At 47.8% G+C, this 22,900-nt stretch overlaps 1 protein-coding gene across 1 annotated transcript in view; it reads left to right on the top strand.

Moving 5' to 3' along the window:
• The first annotated feature begins 12,288 nt into the window (after positions 1–12,288).
• The window catches only part of gpr179 (probable G-protein coupled receptor 158), a 33,322-nt gene continuing 22,710 nt past the window's right edge, over positions 12,289–22,900 (top strand). Inside the window, exons 1-2 of the mRNA XM_042343433.1 lie at positions 12,289–13,133; positions 21,899–22,007. Of these exons, the coding sequence (XP_042199367.1) occupies positions 12,289–13,133; positions 21,899–22,007 (954 nt within the window). The remainder of the gene's footprint in view (positions 13,134–21,898; positions 22,008–22,900) is intronic.

The following is a 22,900-nucleotide window of genomic DNA, read 5'->3' as shown; positions in this document are numbered from 1 at the left end:
CGGTGCCCGCCCCGGCCTTGGCCTTGGCCTTGGCCCGGGTCGGGTGTAAGTCCAACCGCTGCTGCATTTTGCGGCTCAGGTGCAGCGGTAACTGCCGCCCCGGGACCCGCTCTCCCTCTCCCGCTCCGCCGCCGCCATCACCTCCTCCTCCTCCTCCTCCTTCATCATCACCACCTCCGCCATCCCCCCCCCCTCCTCCCCCTCTCCCCCCCAGGCCCGAGGACACCAGGCGGATCAGCACGAAATCAGCCGCAGATGGAGAGCTCATCACCTCCTCCTCCTCTCTCCTCTCCTCCTCTCTCCTCTCCTCTCCTCTCTCTTTCCTTCCCTTCTTCCTCACTCGCTCTTCCTCCTCTCCTCTCCTCCTCTCCTCTCCTCTCTCTCTCTCTCTCCCGCACACGCGGGGAATGTCTGAGTGTCTGTGTCTGTGTGTGTGTGTATCTTTGAGTGTGAGTGTGAGTCTCTGAGTGTGAGTATCTCTGAGTGTATTTGGGAGTGTGAGTCTCAGTGTGACTATCTCTGAGTGTGAGTGTGAGTATCTGTGAGTGTGTGTGTCAGTATCTCTGAGTGTGAGTGTCAGTATCTCTGAGTGTGAGTATCTCTGAGTGTGAGTGTGAGTATCTGTGAGTGTGTGTGTCAGTATCTCTGAGTGTGAGTATCTCTAAGTGTGAGTATCTGAGTGTGAGTATCTGAGTGTGAGTATCTGTGAGTGTGTGTATGAGTATCTGAGTGTGAGTATCTGAGTGTGAGTATCTGTGAGTGTGAGTATCTCTGAGTGTGTGTGTCAGTATCTCTGAGTGTGAGTATCTCTAAGTGTGAGTATCTGAGTGTGAGTATCTGAGTCTGAGTGTGAGTATCTGAGTCTGAGTGTGAGTATCTGAGTGTGAGTATCTGAGTGTGAGTATCTGAGTGTGAGTGTGAGTATCTGAGTGTGAGTATCTGTGAGTGTGAGTATCTCTGAGTGTGTGTGTCAGTATCTCTAAGTGTGAGTATCTGAGTGTGAGTATCTGAGTGTGAGTGTGAGTATCTGTGAGTGTGTGTGTGAGTATCTGAGTGTGAGTATCTGTGAGTGTGAGTATCTGTGAGTGTATTTGGGAGTGTGTGTGTGTTGCAGTTATTAACTATGTAGTCGCGACCCCATGGAGTCCATCCATCACTAAACCGACATATACTGTTCCTGGCGCTCATCTGCTTATTGCTACACCCTTCCCCCCCACAGCCCCCCACCCCCACCCCACAGCCCCCCACCCCACAGCCCCCACCCCACAGCCCCCCACCCCACAGCCCCCCCCCCACCCCCACCCCACAGCCCCCCACCCCACAGCCCCCCACCCCACAGCCCCCACCCCACAGCCCCCCCCCCACCCCCACCCCACAGCCCCCCACCCCACAGCCCCCCCACCCCACAGCCCCCCACCCCACAGCCCCCCACCCCCCACCCCACAGCCCCCCACCCCCACAGCCCCCCACCCCACAGCCCCCCCCCACCCCCACCCCACAGCCCCCCACCCCACAGCCCCCCCCCCACCCCACAGCCCCCCCCACAGCCCCCCACCCCACAGCCCCCACCCCACAGCCCCCACCCCACAGCCCCCCACCCCACAGCCCCCCACCCCACCCCCACCCCACAGCCCCCCACCCCCACAGCCCCACCCCACAGCCCCCACCCCAGCCCCCCAGCCCCTACCCCACAGCCCCCCACCCCCTCCCTCCCGAATCATCTCAGACCCACTGCCGAGAAGAAAATTAATGCAGCAAAAATGAGTGCAGTCGGGAGTCTTTTTGCCGCCCCGAAAGCGACACGTCTCAACATCAGCCGCAATCGATCACGTCGAGATTTCTCGCCTAACGACCCCACCCCCCCCCCCCCCCACCCCCCACCCCACCCCCCCACGCAAGTCACTGACCGCATTAAAACTGGGCACGAAATGGACCGGCTTCACAGACGCACACACACGCACACACACAAAAAAAAACTTTCCCCCTCCTTTTCCTTTCTCTCCCCCCATCCCTCGGCCTCGGCCCCTCTCCCCGAAACAAGCGGCGCCCGCTGACGGGTCCCGCAGACTCGACGCAATCGCTTTCCGCGGTCGGCGCGGCCCGAATCGCCGGCTCAGCTGCTAACGGCACGGACGGCGGCGCCCGCGCGCGCGCGCGCCGACGTAGGCACTTTTATGCGGTTTGCAAGATTTCATCTCTCCTTTCATCTCTTTCCCCCACTTCCCCCTTTTTTTTTTCCCCCCCCTTTGGCTTCAAGGAAATCAAAACGAATAAAATACAAGTTTTGTGTTGTTTTAAACACGCGCACACGTCGTCCCGTGGAGAAACGCAGAGAGGGAGAGGCACCGAGATAGAAGTACCAAAATTAACTCTTGAAACCTCGGGCAAGTTTCCTTACTCCACACAGAGCCTAATAATAATCCCTCCAAAACCCAAAACAATAATAAATTGGTCATTTTCAATCCACGACTGTTTGTGGGACATTGCTGTGCGCAATTAGCTGCCGCGTTCGCCCACAAATATACAGTCAATTCACTTTACAGTATATTCTGTGAAGCGCTTTGGGACGTCCTCCCGACGTGAAAAGCGCTATATCAAATGCAAGGATTATTATTATTATTATCTACAAGCGAAACGAAAGGTCATATTTAAAGCCCTTCTCTCTCTCTCTCTCTCTCTCTCTGTGCACAGACTGTGCAAGGATTTAACCCCTTCTTATCTTCTCGGGATAAGAGAGAGAGGAGCGGGATAATTCCACCTGGGTCCGGGTTTTCTTTAATCCGCATTAAATCTGGAGCCCACTTTTCTACCGAATATCCTGCCCCGTTGCATGAGAATAATAATAATCCTTGCATGTGATATGGAGCCTTATCACGTCTTCCAGACGTCTCGAAGCGCTTCGCAGAATGTACTGTGAAGTGAATTGACTGTATTTTCAACACCTGCCCTTCTGCGCAGGTTGGAGTCACGTTATTCCGCAATGGTTCCACAAATAAACAGTCGCTACACTTCACAGCAATTTCCTGTGCAGTGCGTTTGGGCGCTACCGTCAAATGCAAGTGCGGTATTGTTCGTTATTAATATTCACATAACTCGTTACGGTTATTAATTATGGTCGGCATTTAATTATTATTAACAAGAAGAAGTCACTGATCAACAGAAAGAAGCCTCGGGGGCAAGTTTAGCTCATGATTTCGTTCCCATGACCTCGGAATATCCTCGCCTGATTTTATCCGAAATACGTCACATCTTATCATCTCAGATCAGATCACCTTAATCATTTTGCCCCCTCGCGAGATTAAACTGGTTCAGCTGAGCTTTTTCATGGCATCTAAAGCTTGGCACGGTCCCCACTGTCCTTCCCTGAACCCTTTCCACTGGCATTATATCGCTGATCGTACCACAACACGCACCGATCGTGTGTGTCCCCCCCCCTCTCGTTACAGTTGAACGTGCATTTGCGAACTGCATATGAACCCCTCATTGTATTTGCCTTTGCACATTGCGCCCCACTCTGTCTCAGTGTCTCGTCAAGTGCTGTAAGCCGTTTATGTTTGCCTGCGAGTACCCAGTCACTACACCGGACGGCAGTTCCCCGCAAAGTTCTTTGAGACGCGGCAGACGCTAAACCAAATGAAGGAATAATCACAGGTTATAACATCGTGGTCAGGATCCGGAGTCTCAGACCCTGTGTGATAACGAGGATCGCTCAAAAATAAGGCTGGGTCAGCACTTCTGGGTTGTCAGGTCGCTGATGATATAATTTCCGGTGCGTCGGAAATTGGGGGAAGTAATTTCCTGTTTCCTTTGCGCTATTCATTCGCTCTGTTATATTTCTCGTTAAATGATAATAATCATAATAATTAAGAATAATCCTTGCACTTGATACAGCGCCTCATCACATCTTCGAGACGTCTCAAAGCGCTTTCACAGAATATTCTGTAAAGTGAATTGACCGTATACTTTGTGGGCGAAATGCGGCGGCCAATTGCGCACAGCAGTTTCCCACAAACAGTCGTGGATTGAGTGACCAATTTATTATTTTTTTTGGAAGGGCTTATTACCCCCGGAAGGCGAGCCACCATTGATTAATAACCGGGTTCCTACTTACTGCGAGGTAAACAGAGGCGTGTGGAGTAAAGAAACTTACTTAAGGTTTTGCCCTGTCCAGGACTCGAGTAAATCCCGGTTTTAAATAAAATTCATCATATTTCCGGCTTCTGTGTTTTGCTGGAACCTCTGCTGCTGCCGTCACTTTACCTCGTGAGGTACCGGTACATTTGTCACCCTTTGTCACAAAACCATTCATTGATTAACCATGGATTGATCCATTGAGGACTGATTGATGTCACATTTCGCAGCCTCCGGACCTTTAACAAACGGAATCCCGTCTTAACCGTGAAATCGCTCATCCCTGGATTTTGCAAAAAAAGAATTTATGCGAAAAGTCTTCGAAATTAAGGCTGAATTTAAGAAATTGCCAAACCTCTGGACTCTCTAAACCGCTACATAAATGAATTTCCCCCCCCCCACCAATGCCTAGAACATTGCTGCCGTCCATTGGCTCCGAAGAGAATTCGAATGAATGTGTCTGGCGTGACTTGCCTTTTATAAGTGTCTGTAAACTTGCTGCCATTGCTTCTAATCTCATATAATACTCCGGCCCGAGACCCTTTACGGTACATAAGTTTGCCACTGACCTCAGTCTTATCGTGTTGACTTTCAATAATTTGGACAATATTCGCCTTTGTTCAATGCTCAAATCCTACTCCACCTCATCCCAACCCTTCCTCTACACTCCTCCCTCCTGCACTTAATGAGCCCAAAACACGTGGCTCCCCCAGGTCTCGCCTCCATGAACTATCCTGCAATTCATTCCGTTTGGCTTTGTTCCCTTCGGAATAGTTAACTCAGCAGATTTTAATGACCATTTCTCATTTCTAATCTCTCTTTGCTACAATAATAGGAAAGGACATTCCACTGTTTCCGACCTCCTTGTTTCTCCTCCGTTTTGCCGGGTAGGTGTAAGCCCCAAGTCGAGGCTTTAAGCTCCCGCAGCGCAGGCTGACACTCTAATACAGTGCTGCTAAAGTGTGCTACATTGTTAGAGGTGCCATCCTTTGAATTTGAATTGGACATTAATCACTCAATCCACGACTGTTTGTGGGACACTGTTGTGTGCAATTGGCTGCTGTGTTTCACCCCCAAATATATACAGTCAATTGACTTTACAGTGCATTCTACGAAGCACTTTGAAACGCCTTGAAGACATGATAAGGCACTCTATCAAAGGATTATCATAATCTGTGAAACGCTTTGAGACGTCCCATTGATGTGATAATGACTATATCAAATGCAAAGATTACTATTATTATTCTTATTATAAAATCAGTCATTCATTTCACAGCTGTTTGTGGGCTACGTGTTCGCAAATCGCCTGCCGTGTTTGTCTACAAAAATGCACAGTCACTGCACCTTGCAGTAGATCTTGTGAAGCCCTTCGAGGCATCCTCCGGGCGGGAAGTGCGCAGAACTGTGGAAAATTATTTCGAAGAACCGCAGAAACACTACTTCTGGATTAACACCGAACACGACTGCCTGTTCTGTGCGATTGGAAAATAATAATAAGCCTCGCATTTCTTTACGTGGAGCACTTCAAGTCAGGAGGACACCTCAAAGGATTCGATGCAGAGCGTGTTCGGCGGAGGCGTAAAACACGGCAGCCAATTCGCACGCGGCGATGACCTGCAAACAACCACGACCGACTTTACCTGTGGGATTGTCGGGGCAGGAAACCGGGAGAGTGAGAGAAACTCCCTCCTCTTTTCCAGTCGTGCTGCAAATTTGGAATTTGGGGTCTTTAACGCCTTTGGGGTCTTTGACGTCTTTGGGGTCTTTGACGTCTTTCGGGACTTTGACGTCTTTGGGGTCTTTGACGTCTTTGGGGTCTTTGACGTCTTTGGGGTCTTTGACGTCTTTGGGGTCTTTGACGTCTTTGGGGACTTTGACGTCTTTGGGGTCTTTGACGTCTTTGGGGACTTTGACGTCTTTGGGGTCTTTGACGTCTTTGGGGTCTTTGATGTCTACCCGAACAGGGCACAGGCAACAATGCTTGTCAACAGCGCCCCCTGGTGGCCAAGTGGGCGCAATTGCCGCGTGACGAGGAAAAGAAGTTGCAGGTTCCCCATCACCAGATAATAATAATAATAATAATAACAACAACAACAATCCTCGCATTCGATGCTGCGCTTTTCACATCTTCAAGATGTCCTAAAGCGCTTCCCGGAATATACTCCCAAGCGAACCGACTGTATGCTTTGCGGGCGAAAGGCGGCGGTCAATATAATATATTATTTATAAGATGTCGCTGTAATGGCATCTCTAGCGGCAGGGACTGCAAGCGCAGGTAACTCAACAGCCGTGCACTACGTTGGGGTCCAATTTACAGTACGACTACAGTTTACACATCATGGGGAGGACGCCTCAAACACCATTCACACTCACGCTGCTGGCTGGGGGGGGGGGGGGGGGGGGAGGGAGTGGGGATGGGAGCCGGAGAGGTTGGGGAGGGTGGGAAAGGTGAAAGGTGTCGCGAGATCGAAGAGGTAAAGTGTGCTACTTTTTATGATGCCTTCCTCGGGTTAATTGGCATAAGGAACACATTATGAATTGTCGTAAACTCATAGACTTGATTGGGGAGACTCATGAACTTCTACTACAATAATCCTTAATAATAATAATAATCTTTGCATTTAATGTAGCGCCTTATCACGTCTTCGAGACATTTCAAAGCGCTTCATAGAATATGCTGTAAAGTGACTTGACTGTATATTTTGTGGGCGAAAGGGGGCAGACAATTGCGCACAGCAGCGTTCCACAAAAGATTGTGGATTGAGGGACCAAATTATTATTGTTTTTTTTTTTGAAGGGCTTATTACCCCCGGAAAGCAATGCACATTCGACTAACAACTGGGTTCCTACCTACTGCTAGGTAAATAGAGGACAAGGAAACTTGCCCAACGTTTCGCCCTCCCAGAAATCCAACCCAGGTCCCCTCGCTTGCAAGGCGAGTGCTCTAACCACTCTTCTACAATCCGCACTCTAACTGAGAGCATCAAACTGAGTGCATGGCAGCAAGGCTCTGATCCACACAGCAAGTGGGAAAAACAACAACAAGTTGCACTTCTAGCCCCGTTCACATCGGGAGGACATCCCAAGACGCTGGATAGTTGAGACTTGGCACCTGAGGCTGTGGGTGGGATCCGAGAGGGGTGGAGGCCAATGGCGATGGGGGGGTGAGTGGGAAGATGACCGAAGGCGCGGTCAAAGAGAAGATCTTAAGCCGGTCCTTGAAGGAGGTGATAGGAAGGGATGAGGAGAAGGGACTCCGGGATGGACTTCCAGACAGCGGGGACAGATAGGCTGGAAGCCTGACCACAAGTGGCTGGGTGGATAGCGGTGGGGGGAGAGTGGGGGGGAGGGGAGCGTGAAGCAGGATGGTGGCCGCCGAGTAATTTTATTTGAGCAAAGAAAAAGCAATCAGATTCGCAGTGTAACTAACTGACCACATTAATGATACAATAAAAGAATGGTATTTGATTTGGGTTTTTACTTGTGAAATGTCCTCATCAGTCGCCAAGTCCACTGCCAACCGCTCCACCACGATCGCAAAGGGCCAGTCTCGACTACAATCTACACAGAGGAGACACCAGTCAGAGTCCCTCAGAGCAACTCCCTCTCCTTTTGCCCTGGAGCCTCTCAAAATCCTGTAAAATAACAATAAACTCATGATATTAATAATCCTCTTTATTTTGCTTATGTTCAGCACAGTGCCCTCAGTTGGCAAGCTTTCGAGCTGGTTAAACTCCAGCAGTTGCGCATCCAGCACACGAACGAGGATATCCTCCCCAAGCTTTGGATCTCGCCAAACCACGCCTAAAGCTCTCCGGAATTAGGTGTCCAGAAATGTTCCCTTTGTCGGGCAGGGAATGTGCGCTCGGTCATGCACATTCCTTCCCTGACGCAGGAAAGGCTCCATGTGTAGGTGACGTGCAATGGAACTCTCAGTTTGTTCCGGAGACTCTCAAGCACAAGTGGTGGGTTGCCGGGTATGTCGGAGACCCGGCTGACCTAAAGGAAAATAACCCTTGCAATTGACGCAGCTCCACTTCACATCAAGAGCATCTCAAAGCTCTTCGGGGAGTTTCTGGAAAGTGTAGTGACTGTGCGTTTCGTAGGCAGCCCCAGAAGCACTTATCGTGTCTTTCCCCCATCACTCACGCCACCACCTGCCTGCTCAGATGGGTGTGGATCACTGTTTGTGGGGCGCTGCCGTGTTCGCCCACAAAATACACAGTCACTACACATTGCAGTAAATCCTGTCCTCGCTGACAGTGGCCCAAATTTAAGTTGATCACTTACCTCAGGGCTGTTTATGGGACGTTGCTCCACATAAACTGGCGGCACATTTGCCCACAAGGAACGGTCACTACATGCGACAGTAACTTCCGTAAAGTGCATTAACATTTTCCCTCTCTGCCGCGTCAGGTTTAGAATATAGTGGAGTCCCGTAGTTTATTGGTTGGAGCGCTCGCCTTGGCAAGGGAAAGGACTTGGGTTTGATTCCAGGTACGGGGTGAAACATTGGGTAAGTTTCCTTACTCCACACACAGCAACTCAGCTGTTAGTCAATTGGCGGATTACTTTTCCGGGTGTAATAATCCCTTCAAAAAATAATCCCCGACTGTCTGTGGGACGCTGCTGTGCGCAATTGGCTGCCGCGTTTCGCCCTCCAAATGTACAGTCAATTCAATTTACAGCACATTCTGTGAAGCGCTTCAAGACGTCTCGAAGATGTTATTATTATTCCTCGGTGTATGCACTCGCACCTGTCTGGGCTTCACACCTGAAGTCTCCTTTGATTGGCGCCTGGTGACTGTAACAGATTTCGGGTCAGGCAATCTGAATTGATTCGGATACTTCAGCGAAAAGCACCATCAATAACAATAGTAATAATAATCCTTGCATTTGATATAGGGCCATACGGCCTCATCGAGACGTCCCGAAGCGCTTCGCTGTACTGTAATGTGGAGCGACTGTGCATTTTGTGGGCGAAACGAATTTACAAAAATTGCTGAGCGAGGGCGGTGGGGGGGGGGGGGGGGAACAGGAGGGGAATCTCTTGGGCTGGGGAAAGTGGCAGCAGATATCACCACAGAGTATGAGGGTCCTGTCCTCCTGAAGTCTCTCCTCAATCTCCAGGACTGTATAGCCTGACTCTAACTATCCGACTGCCCTTTGCTGGGGTTAAGGAATACTGATAAAGAGTTAAAAATCCCCACTCACTACATCTACAAACACACACACACATAAGTCAGTGAGGCTTTTAACATCATCTGCTATTTTTAACCTTATTTGTCAGTAACTGTAGGCGCTGGTGCTGTCTCTCTCTCTCTCTCTCCCACCCACACCCCACCCCAGTTTGCACCCTTCTAATTGAGCAAAAAGATAAATAATTTGCTGACTGTCACCAACCCATCACGTACCTAAATAGGAAAGCCACAAAAAGCAATAGACACACACACACACACACACAGGGCATGAGATGGAGAAAGAGAAATGGGAATAAGAGAGAGAGAGAGAGATGGATAGAAAGAGATAAAGAAATAATGGAGGGAGAGAGAGAGAGATGGAAAAAGAAAAAGAGATGGAGAGATGAGAGAAAGATGGAGAGATGAGAGAAAGATGGAGAGAGAAAGAGATGGAGAGAAAGAGAGAAAAGAGAGATCTCACCACCCAGATCCCTTCTGCAATGTGTGCCATAAATCTACTGCAATACAATTACCTTAACTGGTCTGATGCAGCTTTAGCATTTATACACAGAGCAAAGAACTACTCTCCTGATGTCTAAAGAGAGGAAAGAAAAGGTCCAGAGAGAGAAAAAGGGAGAGAGAAGGGGGGGGGAGGATTGGGGTGAAGAAGGGGAGAGAGGAGGATTGGGGTGAGGAAGGGGAGAGAGGAGGATTGGGGTGAGGAAGGGGAGAGGGGAGGATTGGGGTGAAGAAGGGGAGAGGGGAGGATTGGGGTGAGGAAGGGGAGAGAAGAGGATTGGGGTGAAGAAGGGGAGAGAGGAGGATTGGGGTGAGGAAGGGGAGAGGGGAGGATTAGGGTGAGGAAGGGGAGAGGGGAGGATTGGGGTGAGGAAGGGGAGAGGGAGGATTGGGGTGAGGAAGGGGAGAGGGGAGGATTGGGGTGAGGAAGGGGAGAGGGGAGGATTGGGGTGAGGAAGGGGAGAGGGGAGGATTGGGGTGAGGAAGGGGAGAGAGGAGGATTGGGGTGAGGAAGGGGAGAGAGGAGGATTGGGGTGAGGAAGGGGAGAGGGGAGGATTGGGGTGAGGAAGGGAGAGGGGAGGATTGGGGTGAGGAAGGGAGAGAGGAGGATTGGGGTGAGGAAGGGGAGAGGGAAGGATTGGGGTGAGGAAGGGGAGAGGGGAGGATTGGGGTGAGGAAGGGGAGAGAGGAGGAGGGTGGGATGGGGAGAGAGGGACAGAATGGACACAGACTGTTGGGATACAGGGAATCTCCAAGTCCTAACAAGTATTTGGGGCTGTTTTTCAGGTTACTCAAAAAATGGGGGAAGAGAGTGGGAAAGGGATAGAAAGGAACTGAACCCCCCCACCCCTCCCCCCCCCCCCAGAACCCCCCCCCCCCCACCCCCCCACCCCACCCCAGAACCCCCACCCACTACACCTCCCCACCTGGAGATGTAAAATCTTGCACCATCTCTCTCTCTCTCTCTTTTTCTCTGCGTTGCCATAGCAATTGGTTCCCACATTTCACCACAAAATGTCACTGTCGAAAATGATGTGGAAAACAAACTATTTCCTTTGCATTTTTTTTTATTTTTTTAAAAACAAAATTCCTAATAAATATGTATTTTTCAATTTATTTTATATATTTAAAAAAGACCTTTTCTCTCTCTCTCTCTCTCTCTGACAATGCTCTTTTTCCATGAATTTTCTGCAAAGGGGATGGGAGGTGGGGTGGGGGGTGGGGGGGAGATGTTTATATTTTTATATGTTTATATTATGCTGATAGAAATATTTTACATTGATGCATAAAACACGTTTGGAGTTTAAATGCGATGTGTTGTGTTCACAGAAATATTTCCATTCGTTACTGTCTAAAATTCACTGCAATCCTCATAAATAGTCTGATTAAAAAAAGGTAAAAATAGCCAGAAAACGAGACAGAGAGAGAGAGAGGAAAAAAATAACAACACACAGTGGAGTGTGATTGAAGTGGTTGCATCCCTCTGGTACCATCTGTATCCCCCCCCACCCCCCTCCTCCCCTCCACCCCCACTCCATCCCATCTCATTGCTCCTGAGATGAGGAGAGATGAGAGCAGAGCAGAGACAGGAGATGTAAAAGGACACAGTAGTTTATTCCCACACACACACACACACACAAAAAAAAATCAATGCATATATGTGTGTGTGTGTGAGAGAGAGAGAGGAGAGGAGAGGAGAGGAGGAGAGGAGGAGGGAGCACTGACCAGCACAGGAGATGCTGTGTGAGGACCATTCGCTGCGATGTTACATTGGCAACAGGAATCTATCAATGACAACTGAAGGATAAGGGTTTAAAGCCCTCGCTGCCTGCTTGCCCTGCTTTGCCTTGCCTTGCCTTGCCCTGCCTTGCCTTGCCCTGCCTTGCCTTGCCTTGCCCTGCCCTGCCCTGCCCTGCCCTGCCCTGCCTTGCCCTGCCCTGCCTTGCCTTGCCCTGCCCTGCCCTGCCCTGCCCTGCCTTCCCTTCCCTTCCCTTCCCTTCCCTTGCCTTGCCTTGCCTTGCCTTGCCCTGCCTTGCCTTGCCTTGCCTTGCCCTGCCCTGCCTTGCCTTGCCTTGCCCTGCCTTGCCTTGCCTTGCCCTGCCCTGCCCTGCCCTGCCCTGCCCTGCCTTGCCCTGCCCTGCCTTGCCCTGCCTCCTTGCCTGCTAAGCCATGGGCTATGAGCTGGATGTGTCAATGATGCTCAAACAGACTCACATGCAGTCAAGGCAACTTTTGGGCGTCACCGTGATGGATGTTCTCTGACAAGACGGTGGGTTGAAGGTGGTGGTTTGGGTGGGTTTTTGTTTTGTGTTCTTCTTCTCGTTGTGTTGTCTGTGCCCTACAGTTGGTGAGTTGGTCAATTGATCTGATCTGATCACCATCAAGAAGACATCTCTCTCTCTCTCTCTGTCTGTGTGTGTCTCTCTCTCAGACACACACACACACACACACAGAGAGATGGCTCTGACTGTGTTGCCTGTCATTCTGTATGTCCAAGCTGGGGTGATGTGTGGCTTCTGGGGCTTTGAGAAGCATCGGGTGGGAGCCAACCCTGTGCTGGTCAGGGAGACCAAAGGGTCGGGGATATCGCTCCTGGTCACCTCGACGGAAGGCAACCTGGAGAAACCTGACCAGGAGACGTCGGAGGCTGCCTCGGCGTTCCTCTACACTGGAGATCCTTCCAAACTGACCCAGGTCAACTGCACCAGGCGGGTCGAGATCAGAGGCATGAGGGTCAAGACCGCCGACGTGCTTCATCCTTACCTCCACGGAGCCAAGCACACCCTCATCCATGCCACCAACTTCCTCAATTTGATATTTCAGACCGATGATATTCGGGAGTCCAGTGTGAAGGACGACATAGAGTGGTACCACGCCTTAGTGAGGAGCATCATCGAAGGAGATCCCCAGATCTACAGGACAATGTTAACTTTTGATTCTCCGCCCATTTCTTCCAAGCCTCAGTTGGTCCTTCAGGCCACCAGGTACCAGAATGAGATCTTCCTGCAGGACCTCTCCTCCACCTCGGACTACCTTGAGAACCAGACCTCGGAGAGCGAGTGGTTCAATGGGTTAAAGTACCAAAGGACGCCTTATCTGAACAAGAGAATCCTCAACAACGACCTCAAAACCCTGGACACTCCCAAGTGGAACCAAGGGGACAGCTACCTGATGGATGAGAAGCACATTAAGTGGTCCATGCCCTTCATGGAGTGCGAGAACTATAAGTTCTTCCCCGGTTGGATGGTCACCATGTCTTCGTCCTTTTATGGCCTGAAACCGGACCTGAGTCCCGAGTTTAAGTAAGTTTTCATGTGTTTTATTTTAATTTAAAAAAAATGGATTGAAAAGCATTCTCTCGGTCGTTCAATTCGAAATACAAGTTACTACACTGACACAGTCGATTCACTTTGCGGTGTATTATGTGAAGCGCTTTGAGACGTCTCGAAGACATTATAAGGCGCTATACCAAATGCAAGGATAATTATTAATACTATTATTTACAGTGAATCCTGTGTGAAATGCTTTGAGACATTGACGACGTGATAAAATGCTGTATCAAATGTGAGGATTATCTATTTGAATGTTTATCCATTTACTTATCTCAATGCAAGATAAATAAATGAATAAATGAATGAATCGAACCCAGACAAAAAAGACAATTTTATGAAATAGAAAGAAACATTTTCTTAAATGAAAATTGAAATGAAACAATCCGGTTGGATTTTACATATTGCTGTTTAATCCAATTGTTCTCCCGGTTTTCTCTCCTCTCCCAAACTTCCCTTTCACACTCCCTCCATCATTTTCCCTTCCTTCCTCGATCCTTGTTCACTCTCCCCGGATCCTACCCAGACAGAGATAGAGAGCTGTTCAGTGGCATTTGAGGTTGACTGTTGACATTGAAGTGCAGCCCCGTTATATCTCACGGTAAATAATACAGCCACGAAGTTAATTCAGTTTCAGAAAATAAACCAGTCACTAAAGGCACATAATAATGTCAAACAATAATGTTTGCTGTACAAAAAATCTCAAAATGTTTTACAGGACTTACTGTTACATGTTTACTGTGCATTTTGTAGGCAAACACAACAGTCAATGTGTGCGCAGCAAAGTCCCACAAACAGCCACAAAATGAACGATCAATTTTATCTGGAGAATTGTTGGCCTGTGAATCAATGTGTTTCACCTTAATTCCCTCCCCATCTCTTTCTTCCAAACCCCACCTCAGACGGGTTGGCAACTTATGGTGCCTGACAGACGCGGTCACGGCAATCCTGCCTCTGGGTCAGAAGGTTGTGGGTTCAAGCCCCAAGTCGGGGCTCGGAATCACACAGTCTAAGCTGACGCTCCAATGCACTGCTGTGAGTGTGTTGCCTCTCGTCCGAGGTGCTGTCCTTCGAATGAGACCTTAAAACCGAGATCCCATCTGCCTGTTCAGGTGGAATTTAAAGATCCTGTGACACTATTTAAAAAGAGAAGGGAGTTTTTCTCAGCGACAATCCCCCCAAATAAAATCCGTGGCTGTTTGTGGGACATTCCTGTGTGCAACTGGCTGTTGTGTTTCTCTCACAAAATCCTTTTACGATCCATTTTACAGTATATCCTTGTGACGCACTTTGAGACATCTCAACGACATGATAAGGTGTTACATCAAATGCAAGGATTATTATTATTTACTCTTGTGATCGGACCTTTTCTGTTTTATACCTATTCGCGATGCTAAATGCATTGGAGCTTTCAAATCTCTACCATTTTCTGGGCTCGCGCTCGTTTAACGAGAGGGATTATCTGTTACACTGGCCAGAGCTGAAATTAAATGAACATAAAAGCTGGTCAAAATGAGAACCGCACTCTCTTAAACGAATCGGGCTCATTTCACTATCGGAAAGTCAGAGGGCGGGAGGGATGGAGAGAGCACGAAGGGAGACGAAAAACGAATTCAAATTTGGCCACTCGGTCCACGACTGTTTGTGGGGGACACTGTTGTGCGCAAATGGATTTTGTGTTTCGCCCACAATATACACAGTGACTACACTTTACGGTATATTCTGTGCAGGGTCGGATAGTTCAACTGTCTCGAGCCTTGGTCAGACCCCGCTGTGAACCCTGCGTTCAGTTGTGAGCACTGCACCTCGGGAAGGATATATTGGCTCTGGAGGGGGTGCAGCGCAGATTCACCAGAATGATACCGCCGGGGCTTAAAGAGTTAAATTACGAGGACAAGTTTCATAAACTTGGTCTGTATTCCCTCGAGCTTAGAAGGTCGAGGGGTGATCTGACTGAGGTGTTTAAAATAATAAAGGGATGTGACAGGGTTTCTGCAGAGAAACTATTTCCTCTGCCGATGTAATGGATTGGTGGAACACGCTCAAGGGGCTGAATGGCCTACTCCTGTTCCTATATTCCTATGCTTTGGGATGTCTCGACGACGTGACAGGCGCTGCACCAAACGCAACGATTGTTATATTTATTATTATGCCTGGGCGGGCGTGGGCGGGAGGGAAATTGTTGTTGAACTTTTACGATGACGCTTGCTTGGCCCCTTCGAAAATAACAACATCTATTTTTTAAAAAAAAGATGAACCCGAATTAAAAAAGCTATCAGGGAATTAAAGTCATCGGCGAAACAGTAATCCACCGATGCTGTCCGTTGGATGAGATGTTAAACCCAGGACCTGTCTGCCTGTTCAAAATTGCCTTTGTTCTGGGGACGTCAACCTTTTTTTTGGGGGTGGGGGGGGGGGGGACACAGGTCTGGACACAGGCGGAAACCCGTCGCCATGTTTAAGAGTATCCAAACCAGACTCGAGTGTCCTATGTATGTGCGCCGTCTAAACATGGGAGCTTCCCTGTGTCGGGAATGCACGCGCTCTCCCTGGAGGGGCACGTCCTGAGTCACGGGTTGGTCAGAGGCTTGGGGTTAACTGCCGGAGTTTAACGAACTAAAACTGCGTCGTGTTGCCATTGAGAGCGCGGTCTGGGAAACATCCCGGGGCTTTTATAGTCGATTGGCGGATTCCTTTCTGGGGGTAATAATTCCGGGGGTAAAAAAAAAATTATTTGGTCACTCAATCCACGACTGTTTGTGGGGCACTGCCACAAAATACACAGTCAATCTACTTTACTGCATATCCTGCGAAGTGCTTTGAAACTATTTGAGAGTGTAATAAGGCGTATTTCAAATGCAAAGGTTATTGTTATTGCCTGTAAAGTACTTTGAGATGTTTCAGCATTATGTGTACTATATGGAGGATTATTACAATGAATATATTATCTTTAAACCAGAACATCCTTCTACTTGACATTACAGGGAAGAGTGGGTGTTTAATAGGTTAAATTTAAATAAATCTCTATGTTAATAATAACCCATTAATCTTTTACGTACCACTAACCCTGGAACATTTCAAGGTACTTCATTGAAATTACTTCGAAAGCATTTGGGGGAAATTCTGGGCAAATGTGGCAGTTAATCTATAGCAACGACAGCCCCATAAATAATAAGGGGATCGAGGTGAGAATCCATGGCTTGGACCTTGTTGTTCGACAGCTAAAGAAAGAAAATTCCGCTGTTAACCTCAAGCACTTTACACGTTGTTAAGTGTAGTGACTGTTTTATATAAGCAAACACAGCAGTTATTTAGAAGTTAAAATACAATACCACCTACATTCATACAGTAGTGCCTTTCGCGTTGGGAGGATATGCCGAGGCACTTAAATGAATTAATTTATTGATGACAATAATATAATCCGTGCGTGTGTTACAGCGCCTTTCATGTCAGCAAGACGTCTCAAGGAGTTTCACAGCATTTAACTGTAAAGTTCAGTGACTGTGTATTTTGTGGGTGTTTTGCAAACACTGTTTGTTGGGCAAACAGTTTTGCAAACAGCCACGAGCAAGTAATGAATTTTATTTGGGGGATTGTTGGCCAGGACCTTGGGAGAAACTCCTTTCTCTTTACGAATAGTGCACGGGACGTTTACCAACCACCTGAACAGGAAGGTAGGGCTTTGGTTTAAGGTCTCATCTGACCATGTGGCGCTACACGCGTACACACACACACATATACATAGACACGTACACACACGCGCGCGCGCGCACACAGTACAACACAGGAGCATGAGCCCAGATTGCAAGCATTAAAGTACAATCAGTAGCTTATATAAAAATATTACCTCTGCTCCCCACTGAAAGAGCTAATGACAGAATCTAATGGTTATTTCCTCCTCCACGCACAACATACAATTACTTATTCTGCTCACTTATCATCTATCTGTATTTGCTAACTGGGCGCTTGCTGCTTTTATCCCACTGCGTTTCTCTGTGAAATTGCATTAGAGGATGACTGGGTCTCAGGAGGATTGGGTGCATGCAGTAGTTGTCTCGTTAATCAAACCGAACAGCGCATGAGAAGCTCCTGTAATCTCGCTCGTCCGCTCGCTCTCACTCTGCGACGCTGACCCTGTGTGAAGGGCACGATATAAAATGCAAGTTGTTGTATTTTAACTATGGAACCAGCAAACTAACGCCTGTCAGAAACCAATACAAAAGCGCAGCGTATCCCTGCCTTTGGCATCCAACCCTGAACTGAGTCCCATCTGTTTGTTTTTTATTAATAATAATAGTAATAATAATAATAATCCTTGCATTCGATATGGCACTTCATCACATTTTCGAGACCTTTCAAAGCGCTTCGAGGACTACAGCGGAAAGTAAATTGACTGTACGTTTTGTGGGCGAGACAATTGCGCACAGCAGCGTCCCACAAACAGCCGCGGATTGAGTGACCGAATATATTTATTCATTTATTTATTATTTACACAAATATGCAGTCGATTCACTTTACGGTCTCTTCTGCGAAGGGCTTTGAGACACCTAGAAGATGTGAAAAGTGCTACATCTAATGCAAGGATTATTATGTGATTCATTTATTTATTTATCTATTTATTTTTGAAGGGGTTATTACCCACAGAAAAGTGATCCGACAGTCGACTAACAACCGGGTTCCTACTTACTGCTGAGTAAACACAGGTGTATGGAATAAGGAAACTCGCCCAACATTTTGCCCGGCCCGGGAATCAAACCCAGGTCCTCTTGTTTGCAAGGCGAGCGCTCTCACCACTGAGATACAGGACTCCAAGGAATGATAGTAATCCCTGCATATCCCGGTGTAGCACCTTCCATGTTGGGATGATGTTTCAAGGTGCTTCACTGGATTTACTCCAAAGTGCGTTCTTGGATGAATGCAAACGTTGACGGAAAAGAGAAGGGAATTTATTTGTTTCCCGGTGTCCTGTCCTGACTGATTGCTTTACGTACAGAGTTTCAATACCGAGCCTCTAAGGTCAGATTAGAATTGGTTCTGTTGAACATCCTCGCATGTGTCTGTTATTAGAATTTGTTTCAGTCGGCCTCGCAGAGAGAGAGAGAAACCCATCAACGTACCCATCAGTTTGCTCAGCAGATACCTCTCTGCGTCAGATGGTAACCCTCTCACCCTGACTCGGAGGTTGTGGGTTATTCTAACGCTTGTAATTCCTCCAAATGATTGTAAGTTTTCAGTTTGCTTCCTGTCTAAATGGTTGTAGTTTCAAACCCCATGTCGGGGCTTGGAATCGCATAGTCTAAGATGACACCCCGATGCAGTGCTGGTGGGGGTGTTTTTATTGTTAGAGATGCCGTCCTTCGGATGAGACATTAAACCAAGGTCTCTTTCGCCTGTTCAGGTGGATGTTCCAGATCCTATGGCACTATTCTCAAAGAGAAGGGAGTTTCTCCCGGTGTCCTGGCCAATAATCCACCCAAATAAATTGCTCACTCACTCCACGGCTGTTTGTGGGTGCAATTGACTGCCACGTTTCTCCCACAAAATATAAAGTCACTGCACTTTACAGTATCTTGTCGAGCGCTTTGAGACGTCTCGACAACGTGAAAAGGTGTTATATCAAATGTAAGGATGATTATTATTATTATTATTAAGACCCTAGTCTCCTGTGTTGTACCCTTCCCCCACCCCAAGCCTCTTGTCTCACCCGAGATACGAAGAAAGGGAAAGAGGAATTAATGAGGGAATTAGAGAGCGACAATCTGTCAGGGGAACAACAAAGGAAATAAATAAAGTCAGTGGAAAAATTAATGAATCGAAAGAATTAATGTTTGACGTCTCTAAATCGGAAGGGTTTGAATTCCGTGTCAGAAATGTTAATTTGATTTCCCTGTAATTAGCACACTATTAGATTTGCATCAATTATATAAATCGCATCTTACATTTACATTTTGCAAACGCTGGAACGTTGGCAAACAAACGCACGCGACACTCTCCTAATTAATAGACCATTTAAATTCCATTTTATAATCCCGAGTGTGGCGGCATCTTTCTGACTCGCTGCCTAAACAGGAGGTGAAGTGAAGTGGTGTCTTGTCAATAGCAATAAATCTCGGCACCTGTAAACCATTTAAAATGTAGGGAACACTTTATCTTACAATATGAAAGTTTCAATAGAAATGCAAGTTGTTGTTCTTTTAAACAAGTTGGCCTTCAATTTGTATTAATGGCGCAAGGGGAATTCCAATTGCAATATCTAGGGCACAGCACACGAAGGTATTAACGACACTTAATACCGCCAATTGTTCAGAGTTTAAGAGGTTACACTTCGGTGTTGGGGGGGAAACTGCGTGGTCAGCGGTGCCGTTCTTCAGTTGAGAGGTTAAACCAAGGTCCTGTCTGCCCTGCTCAGAAGATCCTGTGGCGCTACTCGAAAAGAAAAGGGAGTTTCTTCCGGTGTCCTAGCCAACAATCAATCCACTGTTATCTGTAATATCTGTTATCCATCGAGCTGCGTCTCATTCTCCGTTAATCCTGTAGCTCAGTGGTTAGAGAGCTCGCCTGGGTTCGGTTCCCAGGCACGGGGGAAACACTGGCCAGGTTTTCTTACTCCACACGTTTCTGTTTACCCAGTAAGTAGCAGTAAGTAGGAACCCCGGTTGTTGGTCGATCGGTCGGGCGGATCGGTTTTCCAAAGGGTAATAATTCCTTCCAAATTGAAAAAAAATGCAGTCGTTCAATCCAGGACTGTTTGTGCGACGCTACTGCTGTCGCAAAATACACAGTCAATTCACTTTGCAGTAGATTCTGTGAAACGCTTTGGACGTCTCGACGATGTGATAAGGCCTGCATCCCATGCAAGGATTATTATTATTATTATTGTTATTATTATTATAAAAACAATCTGACTGTTAGCAGGGAACAGGACACTTTTCTGCTTTGAGGCAAATTAAAATCTAATTTATATGCAGTGCTTCGATTGTACTGTGTCCCTCACTGGGGCTCAAAGGCTCTCCATTTCCCAAATCGTTTTGTCAGTTTCCCCCCCTTAAGCCAGTCTGCATTTTAAATCATTGGAAATTAACTATTAATGTGGACAGGAAGGCAGGCATCACTAATTTAAATCTTCTCCCTTAGGCTCCAGTCCAGACTTCGACAGCAGTTCTCGGGCTGTAACGTGTGGCGTTTCCTAACAAGTTCTTTATTAAAGAATCGTGTTAAATCACTCCGCTCTGCTCCCAATGCAATTTAATTAACACACACACACACACACACACACATACTCTCTCGCACTCACACACACATAAAAACACACACTCGCATACTCTCCGACGCACACACACACACACGAACCCACATACTCTCTCACACACACACGTACACACACACGCACATACTCTCTCACACACACATACACACACACGGATTCTCTCTCTCTCTCTCACACACACACACACACACAGACATACACCCGCAAATACTCTCAAACACACGCACTTACATGCTCTCACACACACAATCACACACGCCGCACACAGAATCCTGGTTCATTCCCACCGTTAACAACCTTTAGGTATTCTGGTTGCCCGCTGGCACTCTGGTTGAGAGCAGCGAGCTCAGTGAGGACCATTGATGAAAGCTGAGATGGTATTTGGACGTGGTTAGAGCAGGTTACACCCCAGACCTCATGTGGATGCTGTGCTATCAACAATCTCCCCAGTCACAGTCACTTAAACAGAGCGCTTGTTTCAGTGTGAGGCTCATTTGCTCAGGGAGGGAGAAACCTCAGACAAGTTTCCTTACTCCACACGTCTCCGGTTACCAAGCAGTAAGTAGGAAGCAGGTCGTTAGTCGATTGGCGGATCGCTTTTCCTGGGCAATAATACCTTCAAAGATACAATAAAATAAAAAAAAATGGGGTCACTCAATCCACGGCTGTGTGTGAGTCGCCGCTGTGCACAATTGGCTGCTGCGTTTTGCCCACAAAATATACAACCAATTCACTTTACAGTATATTCCGTGAAGCGCTTTGAGACGTCTCGAAGACGTGATAAGTTTCGCTGTATCAAATCTTACGCTGATGATTGTTTGCGCTCGCTGCGATTCATAACCACAAGAGTGATCGTCAAGTACAACAACAAAATCCCACCGTCAGACCCGGAGACGGGAGAGAGCGTAGAACCTGCCGGGGTCTCGGGTAATGAAGGGGCAACAGCCAACGCAAAGGAGGAATCCCCAATAGTCAGACTCCCTCTTTAACTAAAGTACTGTAGATCAGAGTGGTCCAACTGGCGGCCCGCGGGCCGAATCCGGCCCATGGCCGATTTCATCTGCACTCCCCCCCACCACCCACTCCATTTCATCCGGCCCATCCGCTCCCTCCATAACTCGTAAACGCGTGCTCCGGGACTCTAACCCGCATGAAGGGCACTACATAAATGCAAGTTGTTGTCGTTGTAGTAAATGTTACGTTCCTGGAAGAAAAACACATATCGCCCTCAAAACACAGTCGATTCACTTTGCGGTGAGTTCTGCAAAGCGCTTTGAGACGTCTCGAAGACGTGATAAGGCGCTGCACCAAATGCAAAGGATTATTAATGTTATTATTATAAAAACACCAAAATATTGCTTACGCAAACGCTCAGCAACCAAAAGGTTGGACACTCCTGACGTAGATGCTCTTGAAACGTAGCTGTCAGGCAAGTGTCACCCTCTAAATCTCTGCTCTCTTTGCCTTCCAGGGGGGTGATTCGCATTGACATCAACCTACAGAGCGTGGACATTAACCAGTGCTCCCCTGGAGATAGCTGGTTTGCAGACTCCCACCAGTGCGACTTAAACAGCACGGAGGTAAGGCAGGCAGGTGGGGTGGGGCGGCAGGTAGAGATTTCCTGTCAAGTGTAGTGACTGTGCACTTGTAGACGAATGCAGCAACCAATCTGTGCACAGCAATGTCCCGCAAACAGCCGTGAAGTGAATGACTGATTTATTTCTCTCTCTGGGGGATTGTTGGCCAGGACACCGGGAGAGAGAATCGGCCTTGTCTTTTCGAGTAGCGCCACAGGATGTTTTAACGTTCAACTGAACAGACAAACCAAACCCTGGCTTTGTGTCTCAATAGAAGCGCGGCGTCTCGGACAAGAGAAGCACACACTCAGCGCTACCCTGGAGCGTCAGGGTAGACTATGAGCTCAAAGTCCCAACGTGACGTTTGTACCCACCATAATAATAATAATAATGACAATAATAATCCTATTTTTGTTATAGCGCCTTAGCATGTCTTCTGGACGCCTCAAAGCCCTTCACAGAATTTACTGTGACGTGAATTGACTGTTTGTTTTGTGCGCAAAAAGGCTACAACAACAACAACAACAAAAACAACAACAACGTGCATTTATATAGTGCCCCTCACGCAGGGTAGGGTTCCAGAGGCTACTAACTCAGAGGCGAGAGTGCTACCAACTGAGCCGGGCTGATACACAGCCTGATAACTGTTGTGGGAGGACGATTAGGGTGAGTTTTGGCACAGATGAGATCAAATTGGCCGAAAGGTCTCTCTCTCTCTCTCTCTCTCTCTCTCTCTCGTGACCTTGTTGAACTGAACAATTTACACAGTCTCTAATTTCCAGCTAATTTCTCATTTCCTGTTGTTATTAACCTAAACGTTGCTCCCAGCGCGGGGAGCATGAATGAATAAACACTGAGAACGTACATCCGCGTAGCACCCTTCGCGTGAACCTGTT

The sequence above is a fragment of the Callorhinchus milii genome, unplaced genomic scaffold (assembly GCF_018977255.1).
Source record: "Callorhinchus milii isolate IMCB2004 unplaced genomic scaffold, IMCB_Cmil_1.0 Scaffold23, whole genome shotgun sequence".
Classification (NCBI taxonomy): Eukaryota; Metazoa; Chordata; class Chondrichthyes; order Chimaeriformes; family Callorhinchidae; genus Callorhinchus; species Callorhinchus milii.
This window is presented reverse-complemented; position numbering and strand designations above follow the sequence as displayed.